Source organism: Schistocerca gregaria, chromosome 5, assembly GCF_023897955.1.
Source record: "Schistocerca gregaria isolate iqSchGreg1 chromosome 5, iqSchGreg1.2, whole genome shotgun sequence".
Lineage (NCBI taxonomy): Eukaryota > Metazoa > Arthropoda > Insecta > Orthoptera > Acrididae > Schistocerca > Schistocerca gregaria.
Window position 1 is genome coordinate 149,422,844 of NC_064924.1, and position 21,461 is coordinate 149,444,304.

The window sequence follows — 21,461 nt, forward strand, 5'->3', positions numbered from 1 at the left end:
TAAAACATATTAATGAAAACAGTTATGTCCTTAAATCACACAGAATATATCGATATTATTTCCCATAGTTTACTGTGGTAAGGTTAGGTCGTAAAAACGCGCCACTGCCTGTCTGAGTAGTCACCATCAAATGCAACACGATTTCATTAGATCGTTATTCTTGTCTTGCTGAAAAACTACAGAGTTAAGGTTGGGAAATAGCATTCTGCACCATGGAATCGAGGGATAAGAGAAAGCTGACGAAACTTGTCAATAAGATATTATAGTGATTTATTTTCTCCGAGGACAGTGTTCACACCAAAGTAAAATCCCCGACAGTACCGCGAATCAAAATCAGGCACTCTGCACGGCAATTACTCTGACCGCTCAGCTATGGAAGAAAGAAGTGTGGCGGGGAAAGAAATCGGCTGTGCCCTTTTCAAAGGAACCTCTCGGCATTTGCCTGGAGCGATTTAGGGAAACCACGAAAAAACCAAAATTTGATCGCCGGACGGGTATTCTAACCATCATCAGTTACTAATAACAGACTTTTTACATTACTTGGATACCTAGTGCCCTTTCAAAGAGTGTACAATTGGTCCAAGATATACAAAACCATAGGAGGTGCCCTTATTAACTCCATTTTTATTGTAGGCGGACTTGGTGATTTCTCATTTTTCTTATGCTTCACAGCTTTACAAATTTCTTGCGAGGTTACATCTCGTGCCCATCGCTGTTCGTTTTCTTCTCTCAAATTCAACCTTCTTTGTAGAAATATCTTTCTCTTCTCCGTGAGCACGGCTTTGTAATACTTTACGCATTCCTGCACGTTTGTTAGAGTAATTCTTGCACTGTTTTTGTTTCAACTTTCGTCGTCTTTAGTATCTTCCACGTTCTTCTTGCTCTTGTACCACCGAAGGTTTCTTCTATAACCTCTCCGACTTTCTGTCACGCCTCATTTTTAGCTTTACTAATGGCCCTTTATGCTTCTTTCCGTTTAGCTGCATGAATTTTACTGCATTTACCAAGCCGAGTGTTCAGCCATTTATGACAGGCGTCCTTTTTCATCTTCACCAATTTCTCTACTTTTTCATTTCACCATGGAATCCTCCTTCGTTTTCTCCGTTTTGTTTTCTCCCCCAGAGCTTCAATGGACGTCTCATGTATCATTGTTTTAGCAGACTTATACTTATTCTCTACGGTATCATCCTTGATATGTGATGTCTTGGCTGCCAGTCTAAGGCAATAGACTGCAAACTTAAAAGATCATACCGGACTTCCGAAGAGGTCACATTTGCCATCTCTCCACCTACTATTTCCGTCCGTGCAAAAGGAAGTTAGATTCTTAAAACCAGTAAGTAATGGTCTGATACACATTTGGGGTCCCGTCCTTAATAAACAGCTTTGCTTTCTGTCGTGTTAACACATAGTTACCGATCTTAAACTTATGAGTCGGGATGTTCCCATGTACGAGGGTGAGTAGAAAGAAAACCTGAAATTTGTAATAATTATCCTGTAAGTTGGTAAGCATGATACAAACAGCGTGCAGAATGGCCTGTAGGTGGCAGCATAGTGCAGATGCACACTTACCGTCGCAGTATCAGTATAACGATGGCCGCCCCACTTGCGACTTGCACCAAGGAAGAACAGCGTTCTCTCATTCGGTTTTTGCGTAGTGACGGTGTGAAACCTATTGACCTTCATCGACGAATGAAGGTTCAGTAAGGTGATGCATGTTTGTTACAGCAGCAAGTCTTCAAAGAGAGTAGGAAGTTCGCAAATGGTGTGACTTCTGTGGAAATGCTCCTCGTACCTGAGTGGCCGAGCAGTTCAAGGCACTACAGCCTGCAACCGCGCGACCGCTACGGTCGCAGGTTCGAATCCTGCCACGGGCATGGATGTGTGTGATGTCCTTAGGTTAGTTAGGTTTAAGTACTTCTAAGTTCTAGGGGACTGATGACCTCAGCAATTAAATCCCATAGTGCTCAGAGCCATTTGAGCCATTTTAGCTCCTTGTCCAGGTCAGGCACAACGAGTTGTGACTCCACAGAACACTGCAGCAGTTGAAGCCAACGTGAAGGAAATCTGCCGAGTAACACTGAATGACACTGCAGCATGTTTACAGATTAGTCATGGGTCAGCACACCACATCGTGCATGATATGCTCCAGTTTCACAAAGTGCCTGCAAGGTGGGTGCCACGGGAGGTGACTCCTGAAATGAGAGAACGACTTGTTGATGCTTGTGAAGAACTTCTTCGGCGCTTTGAAGGAGAAGGTGATGGCTTCCTTGCAACAATCGTTACTGGGGACGAAACCTGGGTTGACTTCCACCAACCGGAATCGAAGAGAGCGAGCAACCCAGAACTTGCCCCAAGTGATTTCCATATGTTTGGACAACTCAAAGACGCAATTGGAGGAAAGAAATTCGGTTCTGATGAAGAGGTACGCCATGTGGTGCATGAGTGGTTGCGCGGACTACCAAAAGAACTTTTTTCTAAAGGAATTTATGCACTTTGTACGAGCTGGAAGACTTGCATTGAGCGTGGGGGAGATTATTTTGCAAAGTGATACAGCTTTGCACAACTTCTGCACAATAAATAATATTTTAAAAAATATTGTAGGTGTTCATTTGACTCACCCTCGTATATTATTGTATTGTCTTATGCCTAAACCATCCAACCTACCGCCATTGTCATTTAAACATTTTCCCCATACTGGCCAACAGTGGGGTCATTAGTTCTCTACCCAGAAGGTGCATTCAAGTTACGAATAACTAAACTTTCTTTTCGATCACTTATCTTCACCAGTAACCCAATGAGCTCCGCATAATATTTCTCTTTCCTCCATCTTGGCCCATACACTGCCGTGGTCACGGCTGAATGGCTTACAGAATTATTTCATTATCTGATCCCTGGATTTTATATCTTTCCTGTATTTTTTTCTAATAGATGTGGAGACCCCACTTCTCTCCTTTTTAGGCACCCCACTGTAGATACAGATGTAATCATTCCGTTCTTCTATACCTTTGCCCTTCTTCCGCAACTAGCATAAGTGTGAAGCCACCACTAGCACAATTATACGAGACAGTCTTAAAAAGAGGAACAGATATGGAGGCTTTAACATTCGAGCAAGAGAATGATTTTCTACCACGGCGCTCATGTAATGATTGAATATTCACATTGCCGAATCTAGCAAAGAGCGCTCCCACGGAGTTGGAGACCTGTTTTAGTCTTCGTGAATTAGCAGAAGCTCTATGATGCTGTGCCACAAACAAGTCTGTGGAGAAGTATGAAAAATAATGGCGTGTCAACTATTTACATCAAACTAGGATTGTGAGAGTGTCGACAGAGTAGGAAAATTAGTGTCATATGAGTTGCCTGATACAAAAGGACTACCGTCATTATTTGAAATCTGTGTGAAGGAGCGACTTAAAGCATGGAATAGCAAATGTGGAGGTATGGGAGTCCCTGTGGGGGACGAAGTTTTGAACATACCTCTCTTCGCATATGGCCGGGTCAACACAGCAGAAGACCAGGATGATGCTGAGAACATGTTTCGGAAGTTAAAAGAGGAGTAGGTATGAAGGGGCCTCACAATTAACTTGAAGGAAACACAATATCTTAAGGCTAGCGACAATTATCAGGGCTACGTGTCAATAAACACAGAGGTTATTATACCTTTTGTTTGTTGCATCGTCTTCTCAGTCATTGCACTCCTTCCTTTTTATCTTCACCTTCACACTACTATCTTACCAACATACCAGAAATATACGGTCTCAACAAAGCAAAATTCTCTCTGTACCACTACACAACAATGCCATGTTTTGTAAATCAGTTCTTCTATCAGGAACCCGACTCTGGAACGATCTTCCTCAAAATATTAAAGAAATTAAAATCGTTCCTCACTTCAAAATACAGCTAATGACCGACCTTTTGTCACAATAGCTATCTCTTCTTGCAGCTCACGCTCGTTAGCCCTCTCTCTCCCCGTCCACTTTTCCCTCCCTCTGACTACAGAGTTTTCTACTGAAATTCTCTTCTTTCCTAGCAGCCATAGTCACGTCAGTTTCAATCCTCTCCTCTGTATTATCCTTTCCACTTCTTCTAACACCACACAACACTTCAGTAGTGCTAAACTAATCTGTACCATTATTAATGCCACAAATATTTAATTATTATTATTGGTCTTAGTATTATTGTTATTATTATTATTATTATTATTGGAAATTATTAGTTTTTATTAATAACGCAAATCATTATCATCGAGTGTGTTATGTAATAACTAATTGATATCATCTATTATTTTACTACTATTTTTATTGCCAATTTTTATTTCAATTCATAATCAAAATTATTATTATTGTGATGGTTATGGGGTACTTTTTGTATGTGTTGTTCCTGGTCAGTTGTAAGAGAAATTCTTAAGGCCTCACTCTGGCCAGGCTAAATAACCAATTAATAAATAAATACCACAAAGTAACCTGGAGTTCGGAGCCAGTAAGATCAGGGGATACAAGTCTTTTAAGTATCTGGGGGTTACGATATCGTCGATCGGAAAAAGTGGAGATGGCTCAAATAATAAAATAGGGGAAGGCTAGAGGTCTGTACGACAATTGATCTCCGTCCTCAGGAATAAAAAAGTGACAAAAGGGACCAAAAAGGTGAAGTATCGTTCAGTTGTTGCAAACATCGCTACGTACGGAGCAGGAACTTAGGTAATAAACGAAACGTCAGAGGAATTTATTACACTGAAGAGCCAAAGAAAATGGTACACCTGCCTAATGTCGTCAAGCGCCGCCGCGAGCGCGGCAGAAGTGCAGCAATACGATGTGGCGTGTACTCGACTAATGCTTGAAGTAGTGCTGGAAGGAACTGACACCATGAATCCTACAGGGCTGTCCTTAAATCCGTAAGAGTACGAGAGGATGTTCTTTTGAACAGCACGTTGCTTGGCATCCCAGATACGTTCAATAATACTCACGTCTGGGGAGTTAGGTGACCAGCGGAAGTGTTTAAACTCAGATCCGTGTTCCTGGAGCCGCTATGTAGCAATTCTAGACATGTGGAGTGTCGCCTTGTCCTACTGGAATTTTCCAAGTCCGTCGGAATGCACAATGGATGCAGGTGATCAGACTGGATACTTATATGCGTGACATCTGTCAGAGTTGTATCTAGACGTATCAGGGGTCCCGTATCAATCCCACTACACATGTCCACTCCATTACAGAGTCTCTACCAGTTTGAACAGTCCCCTGCTGACATACACGGTCCATGGGTTCATGAGGTTGTCTCCATACCTGTACAACTCCATGCGCTTGTTACTATTTCAAACGAGACTCGTCCAATCAGGCAACCTGTTTCCAGTCATCAACAGTCCAATGTAGGTGTTGCCGGGCCCAGGAGAGGCGTAAAGCTTTGTGTCGTGCTGTCATCAAGGGTACGCGAGTGGGCCTTCGGGACCGAAAGCCCTTACCGACGATGTTTCGTTGAATGGTTCGCACGCTGACACCTGTTGATGGCCCAGCATTGAAATCGGCAGCAATCTGCGAAAGGGTTGCACTTCTGTCACGCTGAACGATTCTCTTCAGTCGTCTTTTGTCCCGTTTTTGCAGGATCTTCTTCCGGCTGCAGCGAGTCGGAGATTTTTTGTTTTACCGGGTTCCTGACATTCACAGTACACTCGTGAAATGGTCGAACGCGAAAATCCCCACGTCATCGCTACTTCGGAGATACTGTGTCCCATCGCTCGTGGGCTGACTATAACACCACGTTGAAAGTCGCTTAAATCTTGATAACTTGCCATTGTACCAGCAGTAATTACTCTAACAACTGCGCCCAAACACGCGTTGTCTTACATAAGCGTTGCCGAACACAGTGCCGTATTCTGTCTGTTTACATATCTCTGTATTCGAATACGGATACCAGTTTCTTTGGCAATTCATTGTAGTTGCCGGCACTAGAGACGGACTTCAAGAGGCGAAGTTATGGCTTCTCCAAGCTGGACCGTGTACCAAATACCAACTTAAGAGAGGATATGGTTGTCGTTAAATCAATAATAGACGCCACAGAGGTGAAACGTCTAAAATGGCATGGACATCTCGGAAGAATGGACGGCAGTCGATGGCCAAGGGCACCAGTGGATTCCAGCAGAATGTTGAAAGCGTTGACAGGTATAGGAGGAGCTGGATCCGAGAGGTTTGGGACGAGACCGATGTCAGAGGACTACGAGAAGGTGACTGGAATGGTCGGAAGAACTGGAGTACGGGAAGGGAGAAGCGGTGTCAGCCGTACAATAGTTACAAGATGATAGTAACCAACTACGGTGGCAGACGCTAAGATTAAATGTTACAGTTCTTACCAATGAATTCTAATTGTCCTGGTTACTTGGTATATCCGTTGTATTCTGTGCACCCTGATGTTAGTTTCGCAGTTCGTTTCGATGTGCTGCTATATTTCCACGACTTGGTATCAAAGTACTCGTATTAGTCAAAAGATTGATCCTCGGAGAAAGAACTCGTGTCCGCCTCGGACCTAAGCAACTGATTCGTTATCATGTCTCGTTATATTCGAGGGTCACTCCAAAAGAAATGCACACTACTTTTGTAAAAATACAGATTTCATTCTGCATGTGTGGAAGTTTTAGTGTGTGTAGATACATGCTTTCAGGTTGCTTTCAAACTTAGTGCAACCTGTTCCCGTGCGTGGCTCCGTCACAGCATGTCTTCAAGATGGCTCCTACTGTTGGCATTCGTCGGCATCTTAGTGCTGTCATAGAATTCCTGTGCTGTGAAAACGAGACAGAGGGAAAAATCAACAAGACGTTGAAAAAGGTGTACGGAGATGCTGCTGTCGATCGCAGTACAGTTAGTCGGTGGGCAAGCACGTTATGTGATGAAAGCGGGCACGGCAATATTGAGGATTGTCCTCACAGCGGCAGGCCTCGTACTGCACAAACTCCATAGAATGTGCAGAGAGTTAACGAATTGGTGACTGCAGACAGACGCATCACAGTGAACGAATTGTCACGCTACGTTGGGATAGGGGAAGGAAGTGTTTGCAGAATGCTGAAAGTGTTGGCGTTAAAAAAGGTTTGCGCCAGGTGGGTTCCCAGGATGTTGACAGTGGCTCACAAAGAAACAAGAAAAACGGTATGCAGCGAACTTTTGGAAAAGTACGAGAACGGTGGAGATGAATTTCTTGGATGAATTGCGACAGGCGATGAAACATGGCTCCATCATTTTCCACCAGAGATGAAGAGGTCATCAATAGAGTGGCATCATGAAAATCCACCCAAGAAAAAAAATTCTGACCCACACCTTCTGCTGGAAAACTTATGGCTACGGTGTTTTTCGATCCCGAAGGACTGTTGCTTGTGGACATCATGCCAAGTGGAACCACCATAAAGTCTGATGCATATGTGACGACACTGAAGAAACTTCAAGCTCGACTGAGTCGTGTTCGACGATATCGGCAAAAGCAGGATGTTTTGCTGTTACACGACAATGCACAGCCAGATGTCAGTCAAAAAACCATGGAAGCGATCACAAAACTCAGAATGACAACCCTGAAACACCCGCCTTACAGTCCTGACTTCGCTCCGTGTGACTATCATCTCTTTGGGAAACTGAATGACTCTCTTCGTGGAACAAGGTATGAAGATGATGACTCTCTTGTGCACGCTGCCAAACAGTGGCTGCAACAGGTTGGTCCAGAATTTTACCGAGCGGGTATACAGGCGCTAGTTGCAAGATGGCGTAAGGCAGTTGAGAGGGATGGAAATTATGCAGAGGTATGAAAATATTGTTCTTAAAGGATGTATCTACACACTGTAAAACTTTCAAACATATAGAATAAAAGATGGATTTAAAAAAATTGTGTGCATTTCTTTTGGAGAGACCCTCATACTTGGCGGAACGCTAACTGCGTTAAAATTAGACTTACCTGCAATGATACTGTAGGTGACGATCATGTGCCATAGGGAATTCGCGAAGCTGGTGAGGATGAGCCCCGCAGACACCAAGATTCCGCCAGCAATGGCCACCTGACGCATCGTGTACTTCTTGAGCAATGGTCCCGTGAAGAGTCCTGCAAGAAGAGAGGATCAAATGAGTTCAAAAACTGGTTCAAATGGCACTGAGCACTATGGGACTTAACTTCTGAGGTCATCAGTCCCCAAGAACTCGGAACTACTTAAACCTAACTAACCTAAGGACATCACACACATCCATTCCCGAGACAGGATTCGAACCTGCGACAGTAGCGGTCGCGCGGTTCCAGACTGTAGCGCCTAGAACCGCTCGGCCACCTCGGCCGGCGCGCATGAGTACACTGGGGCCCAGAGTTCTCCCCGTACATTCTGAGTACCACAGTTCCCTGACTAGAGTAGTTAGTATGTATGTGAATGTGCTGGACAGACTCGTGGTATTACTGACCTGGAGACCCCAAAGGATGCCCACCTAATCGGAAACGGTTTCCTTCCTCATCGCTCAGTGGACCCTTTCCCATTGATTTATAACAGTGTCTTAAGTGTATCTTTTCAGTGTGGGTGACGGTAAGCGGTGCCCGTATAGCGAGCTGTCATGTAAGGACAGGCGAAGGGAGAGGATGAAACCCTGTGGCGGGAGGTGGCTCCTCGCGTACAACCTATACGGTGACCGAGACTGATGACACAATCGGATGAACGGATCCCACCATCAGTCACATGCTTACTTAAAACACCGCAGAGGGGGTAGGATCTTCATCCTGAAACTTGGCGCAAGGTCTGGTGATGAACAACTTGAAGCAATCCACCGCAGCCCAGGCAGTGAAGGTGAATATTTCTTCCACCTCCAGGTGGCTGAGAACCACAGCGAGGACGTGAGTTAGCAACTTCATCTACAGGGGCGGCTTGAGTCAGTCGTGAACACTGATTCTGTCGCTTGTCACAGGTCAACGATTTTTCACCAATATTACTGCGCATATATATCTGGACACGTTGTTGTTTAACATAGTTTCCAAAAATTTTTTAAAATTCTTCACCGGTTTACTTACAATTTTAACGTGATACACTAATAAACATTCGGACGAACGCAGGAAATATATTTTTTAAATGACAAAGCACATGTTATCTTTTGTAAGTAGGCTGTTTAGGTTTTTATGTTGGTAACGCCGCGTAGCGCTCTTTATGAAAATCACTGACTGTGCTGTCTGTGCAGTCTGTGGCTGGTTTGCATTGTTAGAATATTTGCTATTGTACTGTTGGATGTGAACAGCGTTACGCAGTTGGAGGTGAGCCGCCAGCAGTGGTGGATGTGGGGAGAGAGATGACGGAGTTTTGAGAGCAGACGATCTGGACATGTGCCCGTCAGAAAAAGGAAATTTGTAAGACTGGATGTCATGACCTGATATATACATATTATGACTTTTGAACACTATTAGGTTAATACATTGTTTGTTCTCCATCAAAATCTTTCACTTGCTAAGTATGCCTATCAGTAGTTAGTGCCTTCAGTAGTTAGAATCTTTTATTTAGCTGGTAGTAATGGCGCATGCTGTATTGCAGTAGTTTGAGTAACGAAGATTTTTGTGAGGTAAGTCATTCATTGAAGGTATAGGTTATTGTTAGTCAGGGCCATTCTTTTTGTATTGATTATTGGAAGTCAGATTCCGTTACGCTAAAAAAATAATAATAAAAAAATTTAAAAAATTGTGTGTCACTTTACTGTTGATCAGAATAAGTAAAGAGAGAAATCTCTGAGTAAGTTCAGTTTTGCTCAGCTGTTTGAAAATCATACAACGTAGAGTTGTACCAGCAGTCATTCATAATTTTTCTAAGGGGACGTTTCACTTTTAAAACCAACTGCAGGAAAGAAAATGTTTGGCAGTTCAGCGAAAAGTGTACGGTTTCGATTTCTTTGTCGTATTTAATTTCAAATTCGATCCTAGAGCACGTAAACCACAAGACAATTTTTTTTTTCTCCAGTAGATATTCTTTCCCCTTAGATATATTTTCAAACAAAAATTGCATACACAACAAAGTACTGTTCTGTTTCTTTCTTGCTGATGATTTTCAGAAAACAGAGAAGTGGGATTTTATGGCTTATTGGCCTATGATTAGAATACTATCACGAATCTGAATCGTACCCAGCCACAAATTAAACTATCTGAAATACTATCATCGAATATATTATTCTCACAGAACCAAGAGCCGGAGAGGTCTGCCTCATACCCCGTATAACAACGATACCTATCGACTTATTCACTCACTTTAAGTGACCAGCTCTCAATCAAAGTTCGGTCGTAGTAACAATAAACAATGCTCAAGATCAGAGAGAGGAGTAACATGACCGATTGGTGGGGTGTAGTTGGATGAGGGAATAGGGGGAATGGCCATAGAGATGGGGGAGAAGAAGATGGACAGAGGGGAAAGAGGTGACGCACAGAGAAAGGATGAAAGGACGAGATGGACAGAGAGAGGGGGGAGGAGAAGTCTGGCAGATTAAAAATAGGGCAACAGATTAATATGTATACCTTGTTTCCATACATACTGTATTTACGAGTTGCAAACTACTGCCAGGTTCGCGAGTACGTTAGAGATACAGATGTATGGCAAGGTGATGGCTTCCGTCCTCTTCAACTTTGTATTACAAAAACTGAAAGAATATCAAGTATCATCAACAAAACTGGGAAGACAAAACACTTTATTGATCTAAACTGCCAGGGGTTTGCAGGAAGTTTTGCTGTACTATCTTAAAATGTAGTAGATGCAGAAATACAGGTAGTCTCTTCGAACACACAGCCTACAAAGCGCGTTTAGGAATCTCTGCAAAGAAGACAACATTTATGGCTAGCAGTATGAAGAATTCTAATTGTATGCAGATAGACAATGGTCATATAGAAAATGACAATAAGTTCACCTATCGATGAAAGATAATCTAGTTCATTGGTTACAAAAATCTGTCATGACTGAAAGAATGCACACAACGGACGAGGAATATGGAAATAATAAAAATATTATAATAAAAACTACATATCAAATTGTTCAAAAATAATGTATCACAAAATGGGAGTGAAATTGGAATGTCTCTAAGCAAGTGGTGTCCAACACTACACTTTAAATTAGACTGTCTAGAAATATTATAAAAATAATAAGTCTAATAAGATGGAAGTAACCCTTGAAATTAAGAAGCAGTAATTAAATATAGCGAAACGTATAAAAATTATACTAACGACAAGAAAGATAAGATAATTTGTTTGTGCTTCATGTGGGATGATTGCAAACAGACTGACGGGACTGAATTTCAAGTGCTTTCACTGGTAAAGGAAACTGAAAACAATCTGTACCTGAGTTGTTGATAATATTGGAATATAAAAGTGGAAGAAGCTGCATGAAAAAGATATATTTTGTGAAGAGAAGTGTTAAATTTAGAAGGATTACAAGGCAAAAGTAATACGGTGACATAAGTGAATTGCTCTGAAGAAAGAAAAGAGGCGTGAAAAGATGCCAGAATATTCAAATAAAAGAAAAGAATACATAAGAAGTAACTGCCATTGTGTCCCTTGTGGCCAAAGCGGAAGGGAGAAAAGAAAAATAAATTTAACATGAAGAGCGCCTTACCTGCGGTCATCGAACACATTATCAGTTCGGGATGTAATACAAATTTTATGCCGTATGATAGTAAAATTAGCTTATATTTTTGTTTGGTGTTCTCTTTAATGTAAATAGAATGAGTCTATACTTGAAGAAAATTTTGAAAAAGGTCATGCACAAAATCCAAAGGCCACATCATAGACTTTGTGTTGACTTCAAGGCAACAGTGAATCCACAACTAGTGGTTGCAACTTTTCCTTTACCCCGCCCGGAAGTTCTGTTTGACAAATTGTGCCCGGGTAAATATTTTTTGTAAGTTGGACCTAGCAGATGCGTACTTGCAAATACCAGTGGACGAAGAATCCCAGCGCGTGTTGGTGGTTAACACGCATCTTGGTTTGTATCGATTCAAACGACTGCCATTCGGGTGTGCATCCGCCCCTGCATTGTTTCAGCAATATCTACAAACTGTTTGTGCGTCGGTCCCTACTGCAGCAAATTATCTGGACGATATTGTGATCTCCGGAAAGACGGAAGAAGAACATTTGGCCAATCTCAGAACATTATATCAGGTCTTGCGACAAAATGGTCTTCGCTTGCGGAAGGACAAAATGTGTGTTTTTTGCTCGGGACTTGCCATACCTGGGACATGTAATCAATGCCCAAGGCATACATCCCAGTCCCATGCACCTCCGTGCCATACAAGACTTGCCTTCGCCGCAGAATCTGAAGCAGCTATAGAGTGTGCTGGGAAAAATCAACTATTATCATAAATATATTCCGCATGCCTCTTCCATTTCAGCTCCGCTTCATCGCTTACGCCGTAAGGGTTTTCCGTTCGTCTGGACAACGGTATGCGAACGCGCCTTTCGCCAGTTTAAATCGGCGTTGCTTTCCAGTACTTGCCATACGCCATTCGATCCCCGTAAGCCCCTGTTGTTGATGGTGGATGCCTCGGATTTCGGGATCGGTGCTGTGCTTGCGCACAAAGATGGATCGCACGATCGCCCTATTGCCTTTGCGTCCAAATTGCTCTCGTCTGCGCAAAGAAATTATTCACAGATTGAGAAAGAAGCATTGACTCTCGTATTTGGTGTTACAAAGTTTCATGATTTCTTGTATGGTCGTCACTTTACCATAATCACAGACCACAAGCCTTTGACATCGCTTTTTCATCCGACCAAGCCTGTACCTCCACGTACAGCGCAGAAATTCATTCGCTGGTCTATTTTCCTCTCACAGTACCGCTACCATATCTTGTATCGGTCCACTGCTAAGTACGGAAACGCCGATGCGTTGTCCCGCTTGCCTGTTGCTGAGGATAGGGCATTCGATTCCTCCGAAGTTGCTTGCATGTTCATTGATGCGGAAACCCATGACGTGGTCGAATCGTTTCCGATTGATTATCGTCGTGTAGCTACAGCCACAGCTGCCGACTCTGTCCTTGCTCCCGTTCTGCGTTTTGTTGCTACGCAATGGCCCTTGTGAAAGTCATGGATCGGGGATTTTTTGCGCACAAGGAGAGACTTTTTGTACGACGGGGTGTTTTGCTGTTGCGTTCTGATAATGGTCGGTCCAGGGTCGTGGTACGACGTTCGTTACAGTGCTCTATCTTACAGTTTCTCCACCAAGGACATTGGGGTATAGTGAGAACGAAACAACTTGCTCGTCAGCACAGTACTTGGTTGGGAATCGATGCCGTGATTACGAATATGTACTCTTCTTGCATAGTGTGTGCCGAACAACAATCAGCACCACCTCGGAAATTCTTTGCATGGCCAAAAGCCACTTCCCCTTGGCAACGCTTACACATCGATTTTGCTGGTCCATTCTGGAATGCGCGATGGTTGGTTGTGGTAGATTCATTCAGTAATTTTCCTTTTGTTGTCCGGATTTCTTCCACGACGTCATATCCCACCATCCAAGCGTTATCCGCTATCTTTTGCATTGAAGGTCTTCCACAGACTATTGTTTCCGACAATGGCCCACAATTCATGTCTGCAGAATTTCAGTCATTCTGCAAGGCCAATGGTATTCAACATCTGACGTCCGCGCCGTTTTCGCCACAGTCAAACGGTGCCGCTGAACGATTGGTCAGGACTTTCAACTCACAGATGTTGAAGTCGCATTCTCGGGAGGACGCGTTATTGCTCTTTTTGTCCTCGTATCGCTCTCAGCCCCGAGATGGTCGCTCGGAGGCTGAGATGCTCCACGGTCGTCATCATCGAACCTTGATGTCTTTGCTACATCCGCCGCATCAGGTTCCTGTGCAGCGGGAGACTCCTGCTTTTGCTCCAGGCGACGTTGTCTACTGTAGCCACTATCGAGGTTCACGGCGTTGCCTCGAAGGGCGCATTCTTCGCTGCCTCGGACGCGCTATGTATCTGGTTTTGGGGTCACTGGTGAGGTGCGTCGGCATCTCAATCAGCTGCGCCTCTGTCGTCGCACGGGATCTGCCGCTCGCCGTCTGCTTTCAGCGACGGTGCCGTCCGGTCAGCGCCCCGGGGACCTAGCTACTGGCTCGCCTCAGCCCCAGGTGTTACCGACGCTGCCTTCCATTTTGCCCCATGGCGACGAACCGCCGCCGCCGCCGCCACAGCCGCCCCCTGTTCTCCCGCCGGCGACGCCCGCAGTGGATGCGTCGCTGCAGCCGCCAGGCGCCTCCCTGGGGCATGCGCAACCAATCGCTTCCCGTGACCAGTTGTCCTCCGACATGGAACTCTTGCCCGCTCAGGACCATATGTCGTCTTCGCCCGTCGGGTGCCCCGGCTGGCACGAAGATCCGTACGCTATGGCTGCTCAGAGGGAACTGGGTTCGGTCGCGGCGGCGGCCGATTTAAATACTCTCCGCCCGCGGCGTGCTCCCTCCGCTATCCGCGCCCCGCGCCGCGGTCGCGCGGTGGAACAGATTGCGACGGCGTCTGAGATGGCGTCGGAGTCAAGGCTCTGTCAGCCGTGGTCGTCACAACTATGCGTTTGCTCGATTTACTCCTGATTAAACCAATCGCTGGTTCCCAAGCTCGATTTTCAGACAATGTTCAGCGACCGCCGACTTGCTCGGATACATCAGTCGAGTGTGCCTCTGGTGTTCACGGCATCGATCCTCGACGGTACGCATCGTCTAACCAATATACGACTTGCCACATTGACACGGAATCTGGTACACACCGGCCTTCCTCAAACCGAAGTCATCTTTGGCGCTCCCCACCAGTGCACGAGTTTTATTCGGAGGACAGAACACAGTTCCGACCCGGTGTTTCATCAAAATGCGGGCGATTTTCCCCGAGAGTGCGCCTGTATATGGAATAAACTCAGTGCCTACCTCCTCCCTCGTGATATCATCCATCTCCACAGGTTGTGCTGTAGTGGTTGGGCGGAGAGCACGTTGAATCTGCCACTCTGAGTACCCATTTTTTCGAAATACAGTTCTCAGATGTTCCAATTCCTGGGGTAGACTCTCTGCGTCAGAGATGGTGCTCGCCCTATGTACTAGAGCTTTAAGTACCCCATTCCTCTGTGAAGGGTGGTGGCAGCTGTCTGCGTGCAATACAGATCAGTGTGCGCTGTCTTCCGATACACCCTTGACCTAGGGTGCCATCAGCCCTTCTCCTGACCAAGACGTCAAGGAAAGGTAATCTACCCTCCGTTTCAGTCTCCATAGTGAATTTGATGTTGGGGTGTATGGAGTTTAGATGTGTAAGGAAGTCAAGGAGTTTATCCAAATCATGTGGCCAGATGACGAACGTGTCGTTCACGTAACGGGAAAAGCAAGTAGGTTTCCATTCGGATGAAGATAGGGCTTCCTCCTCGAAGTTCTCCAGGTACAAATTCGGTACCACCGGTGAGAGTGGGCTACCCATGGCGACTCCCTCCGTTTTTTGGTAGTATTCTCCATTAAAAAGAAAATACGTGGAAGTCAAGCCATGCCTAAAAAGTTCAGTGGTCTTCTTGTCAAACTTCTGACTAATCAATTCTAGTGATTCTCGCAGGGATACCCTCGTAAACAAGGAAACGACGTCAAAACTTACCATGATATCTGACTCATCCAACCTGAAGCTATCAAGGCGTTTAACAAAATCCACGGAATTACGGATGTGATGAGGGCATTTACCCACATAAGGACTTAATATTCCCGTAAGGTATTTGGCCAACAAATATGAAGGGACCTGATGTTGCTGACAATGGGGCGTAATGGTATCCCCTCTTTGTGAACCTTCATGGGGTGTATCGGAAGACAACGCACACTGATCTGTATTTGCACGCATACAGCTGCCACCACCCTTCACAGAGGATTGGAGTACTTAAAACTCTAGTATATAGGGCGCGCACCATCTCTGACGCAGAGAGTCTACCCCAGGAATTGGAACATCTGAGAACTGTATTTCGAAAAAATGGTTACTCAGAGTGGCAGATTCAACGTGCTCTCCGCCCAACCACTACAGCACAACCTGTGGAGATGGATGATATCACGAGGGAGGAGGTAGGCACTGCGTTTATTCCACATACAGGCGCACTCTCGTGGAAAATCGCCCGCATTTTGAAGGAACACCGGTCGGAACTGTGTTCTGTCCTCCGAATAAAACTCGTGCACTAATGGGCAGCGCCAAAGATGACCTCGGTCTGAGGAACGCCGGCGTGTACCAGATTCCGTGTCAATATGGCAAGTTGTATATTGGTCAGATGATGCGTACCATCGAGGATCGATGCCGTGAACACCAGAGGCACACTCGACTGATGTATCCGAGCAAGTCGGCGGTCGCTGAACATTGTTTGTCGGAAAATCACGTTATGGAATATGACCGCACGAGGATTCTGGTACAGACGTCGAGATACTGGGACAGCGTTGTTAGAGAGGCCATCGAAATTCGCACCAATGACGACCTCATAAACCGTGACTGTGGCTATAATCTTAGCAAGGCTTGGGGACTAGCGATAGGGTTAATCAAGAGTAAATCGAGCAAACGTTTAGTTGTGACGACCACGGCGGACGGAGCCATCACTCCGACGTCATCTCAGACGCCGTCGAAATTTGTTCCACGGCGCGACCGTGGCGCGGGGTGCGGATAGCGGAGGGAGGGCGCCGCGGGCGGAGGGTATTTATATCGGCCGCCGTCGCGACCGAACCCAGTTCCCTCTGAGCAGCCATAGCGTACGGATCTTCGTGCCAGCAGGTTCAAAGGAGGTCAGTCCGTCAGTTCACCTGATGATGGCGACATGTATGATCGCCGAAATATTGTGCCCGTTGGACACTGTAGCCCGGCAGTACACCCGTGGATATTTTGATTATCAAATACGCCGGGAGAAACTCAAGAATCACATTATGATCACTACCCACAGCCGCCTGGTGGCGTTACGGGCTCCTGACGTGGTAACAAACGAATGCAAGCGGAGCAGAAACGGACGAGCGATCACCCTAACGTAGATAAGGGCTGCAAATGGAAATATCCACTGAGATAAGCCACTTTGACAAAGAGCAGAGTGTTATTATACAGAGCCTGTGAATGACAATCTCTAAAACGGCGAATCTGGTCGAATTTTCACGTGCTATTGTCGTGAGCATGTACGGGAAGAGGTAGGACAGTGAAACTACCACTAGGCGCTAAATAGTTGGACGTCCCAGACTCTGTACAAAAGGTAACTTTTGGAGGCTTGTCTGCTCTGTAAAGCGGAATAGATGGTGATTATGTCATCTCTGCCGAATGAGCACAATCATGGTGCACTCCCAAGTGTTCCAGAGCAAACCGTTCATCGTACATTGTTGAATGTGGAGCTCCGCAACAGACCACCGCTATGTGTTCACATGTTGACCCAACGATGTCGTCAGTGATGATTGCAGTGGGCAAAGGACCATTGGAATGCGACCGCCGATCAAAGGAAACGTGTCGGCTCGTCGGATGAATCACATTTTCGCAGCGCTATGTCGATGGTCGTCTACACAAACGCCACCATCGAGGTGAACGGCGGCTCCACACGTGCAGCGTACCACCGACACAGGCTGGTGGGAGCAGTATTGTGCTATGGGAAACACTCTCCTGATCTAGCGTGGGACCTGGGATAGTAACTAAAGACACGGTGACAGCTACGAACCACAAGCATCCCATCATACTTGATGTCGTTTCTCACGCGGTGTCGTCTCTCAGCAGTATAGTTGTCCGTGTCTCGGAGCCAGAACCGCGCCACAGTGGTTATAGGAGCATTGTAGTGAACTCACGTTGATGTGTCGGTGACCGAATTCGCATGATGTAAATCGTGTCGCTATCGGGCGCCATCATCGCATAGGCAAATCAGCATCCCGTTATCTATGCGAATTATATGACCTGTGCGTAGACATATAATGCCACATACCACCACAAACCTATAAACATATTGATGGATACCTGATACACAGAATCAGTGATGTATTTCATTTCAAAGATGGGCGGACAAGCTATTGAGTATATGGTCATAATGTTTTGGCTCATCCATGTATACGGCGATTGTGTCCGCCTCCTGAGTATTTTAAACCAAAGAAACCCATTATTATCTCCAACGATTCATCTCTAGAACCAATTGCTGAAGGGTTAATATTGAATTACCTCGTTCTGAAAATTGAAGCCGTTCCATTTACCACGTCAGATCAGTTTACATAACGGCAGCGAAAGTCTTAAAGCTACGTCTTCTCTTTTTCCGGCCTGTCGTAATAAGAAGAAGAAACGAAAAACTAACGTAAGTACACAGTCCGTCCAAACAAATAGTCCAATATACGCAGCAAGTAGATTTGGAAAATAATTCGCTATAGACATGCTGGTCTAAGATTTTTGTAGCTGCGTATATAATTGGAAGATTCCCTGTGAAATTCATAGTGGAGAATATAATTTATTACGCCACGTTTATCGTGGAGGAGCGTACTAGGAATTAATCTGTGCTACCTGATATTATTTGGGCTACTTCTTGGGACTCGAGAGACAGATTTTTAGGGAAATCAAGAAGGTTTGGCTAGCATATCGGCTGCCTTTCTTCAAAGCGGCTGTTTCTTCAGATTTTCCAAAATTTCTGTGAAGCTCTAAGGCAAGTCAAAGAAGCGTGGTCAGTCGATATTCTCTGCTCTCCAAGTTGACGCAACGCTGAAACTGATGAAATGTTTCAATATGGGCAATAAAAGGCGCTGTCACAGTAACGTATTGAATCGTTGCTTCCTATTCGCTTCACGTACAACTGAGCACGGTTATTCAACAGTCCGCTTTTACGCAGAAGCAACTTGTATGAAGGATACTGAACTTACACTGACACGTAAGGAATTGTTCAGATGGAACCAATATCAGGCAGCCTGTATAAGGTACCTATACAAAGTTACGGTTCTCATGGCGGTAATTCATATTTTTTACGAATTCTGCAATAATAAGTAATACTGTGCGGTATTGTGTCACTCAGTTTTGCCAACTTTCTTTCGGAATCTGTTATCTGCTACGATTCTCTAAAAAAATATTTAAATAAAGGGAGGATTCTTAATTCAATTTTTAAGTTTGTTTGTAAGTATAGTATTTTTGTATAAAAAAATAAAAAACCATAGTTAGTCATTCAGCATTATTTCACCTTTCAGAAATGTTTCTCCGTCGATGTGTAAGATATTACTTTGTAAAAAAGAATAGTTTTACATCTTACAGCTTCTCTTTATAGCTTGGTTGCGAACAGATCTCCTCTTGTTATTCATAGTAGTTATTTTGACGTTCCGAAATTAATTGACTATGACACGTAATTTGACGGTTGCTGCAACGTCGAATGTGGTCGTATAACACTTTACGGTTAATGGTTTCAGATTGTGCATTGTTGGATATGAAATACAAACAGCATTTCGAGATTATTTTTTTCATATAGAATGGAAAAAATATCCACCTCTGCTCAATAGTAAATGGGGTTTAATAAGTAATGGTAGTACACGGTCGACAAAACCATCGTATTCCATGCTTAATTCATCGTTTCTAAATCTCATTCATACACCTACTAACAAAAAATAAAATGAAACACTAGAAGGGGAGGAAAAACCAAAATGAGACCTCGCCGGTAGAGATGGTATGTGATTGTTGTTGTTGTGGTTCTTCAGTCCTGAGATTGGTTTGATGCAGCTCTCCGTACTACTCTATCATGTGCAAGCTTCTCCATCTCCCAGTACTTAATGCAACCTACATCCTTCTGTATGTGCTTAGTGTATTCATCTCTTGGTCTCTCTCTACGATTTTTACCCTCCATGCTGCCCTGCAATGCTAAATTTCTGATCCCTTGATGCCTCAGAAGATGTCCTACCAACCGGTCACTTCTTCTTGTCCAGTTGTGCCACAAACTTCTCTTCTCAACAATTCTATTCAATACCTCCTCGTTAGTTATGTGATCTACCCATCTAATCTTCAGGATTCTTCTGTAGCACCACATTACGAAAGCTTCTATTCTCTTCTTGTCAAAATATCTATCGTTCATGTTTCACTTCCTTACATCGCCACACTCCTTAAAAATACTTTCAGAAACGTCTTCCTGACACTTAATTCAATACTCGATGTTCACAAATTTCTCTTCTTCAGAAATGCTTTCTTTGCTATTGGCAGGCTACACTTTGTATCCTCTCTACTTCGGCCATCATCAGTTATTTTTCTCCCAAAATAGCAAACCTCTTTTACTACATTAAGGGTCTCACTCCCTAATCTAATTCCTTCAGCAACACCCGATTTAATTCGACTACATTCCATTATACTCGTTTTGCTTCTGTTGATGTTCATCATTTATCCTCCTGTCAAGACACCGTCCATTCGGTTCAGCTACTCTTGCAAGTCCTTTGTTGTCTATAACGGAATTACAATGTCATCGGCGAACCTTAAAGTTTTTATTTCTTCTCCATGGATTTTAATACCAACTCTGATTTTTCTTTTGTTTCCTTTACTGCTTGCTCATTATACAGATTGAATAACATCGGGGAGAGGCTACAACCCTGTCTCACTCTCTTCCCAACCACTGCTCCCCTTTCATGCCCCTCTACTCTTATAACTGCCATCTGGTCTCTGTACGAATTGTAAATAGCCTTTCGCTCCCTGTATTTTACCCCTGACACCTATATAATTTGAAAGAGAGTATTCCAGTCAACATTGTCAAAAGCTTTCTCTAAGTCTACAAATGCTAAAAATGTAGGTTTGCCTATCCTTAATCTTTCTTCTAAGATAAGGCGTAAGGTCAGTATTGCCTCACGTGTTCCAAAATTTCTACGGAATCCAAACTGATCTTCCCCGTGGTCGGCCTATACCAGTTTTTCCATTCGTCTGTAAAGAATAAGTGTTAGTATTTTGCAACTGTGACTTATTAAACTGATTGTTCGGTAATTTTCACATCTGTCAACACCTGTTTTCTTTGGGATTAGGATGATTATATTCTTCTTGAAGTCTGAGGGTATTTCACCTGTCTCATACATCTTGCTCACCAGATGGTAGAGTTTTGTCAGGACTGGCTCTCCCAAGGCCGTCAGTAGTTCTAATGGAATGTTGCCTACTCTAGGGGCTTTGTTTCGACTTAGGTCTTTCAGTGCTCTGTCAAACTCTTTACGCAGTATCGTATCTCACCTTTCAGCTTCATCTACATTCTTTTCCATTTCCATAATATTGTCCTCAAGTACATCGCCATTGTATAGGCCCTCTATATACTCCTTCCACCTTTCTGCTTTCCCTTCTTTACTTAGAACTGGGTTTCCATCTGAGCAATGACGAGAGCTCTCCCGTATGTGTCCACTTATCAGTATGATGTTGCACACCTTCTGGGCTGGAGGCATGCACCGATTCGTTTGTAAAGGGTGCCATAAACCTACTGTATACTGTCTCGGCCAAGATGGCGCACAGCTGTGGTAATTGATCTTTGATATACCGGACACTGGCACTGGAACGCAATTGACGTCCAAGCT

General features: G+C 44.3%; 1 protein-coding gene across 1 annotated transcript in view; it reads right to left on the reverse strand.

The window, feature by feature from the left end:
- Positions 1-21,461, reverse strand: part of LOC126272360 (monocarboxylate transporter 1-like) — a 212,555-nt gene that overhangs the window by 43,770 nt on the left and 147,324 nt on the right. Inside the window, exon 4 of the mRNA XM_049975171.1 lies at positions 7,921-8,064. Coding sequence (XP_049831128.1) covers positions 7,921-8,064 — 144 coding nt within the window. The remainder of the gene's footprint in view (positions 1-7,920; positions 8,065-21,461) is intronic.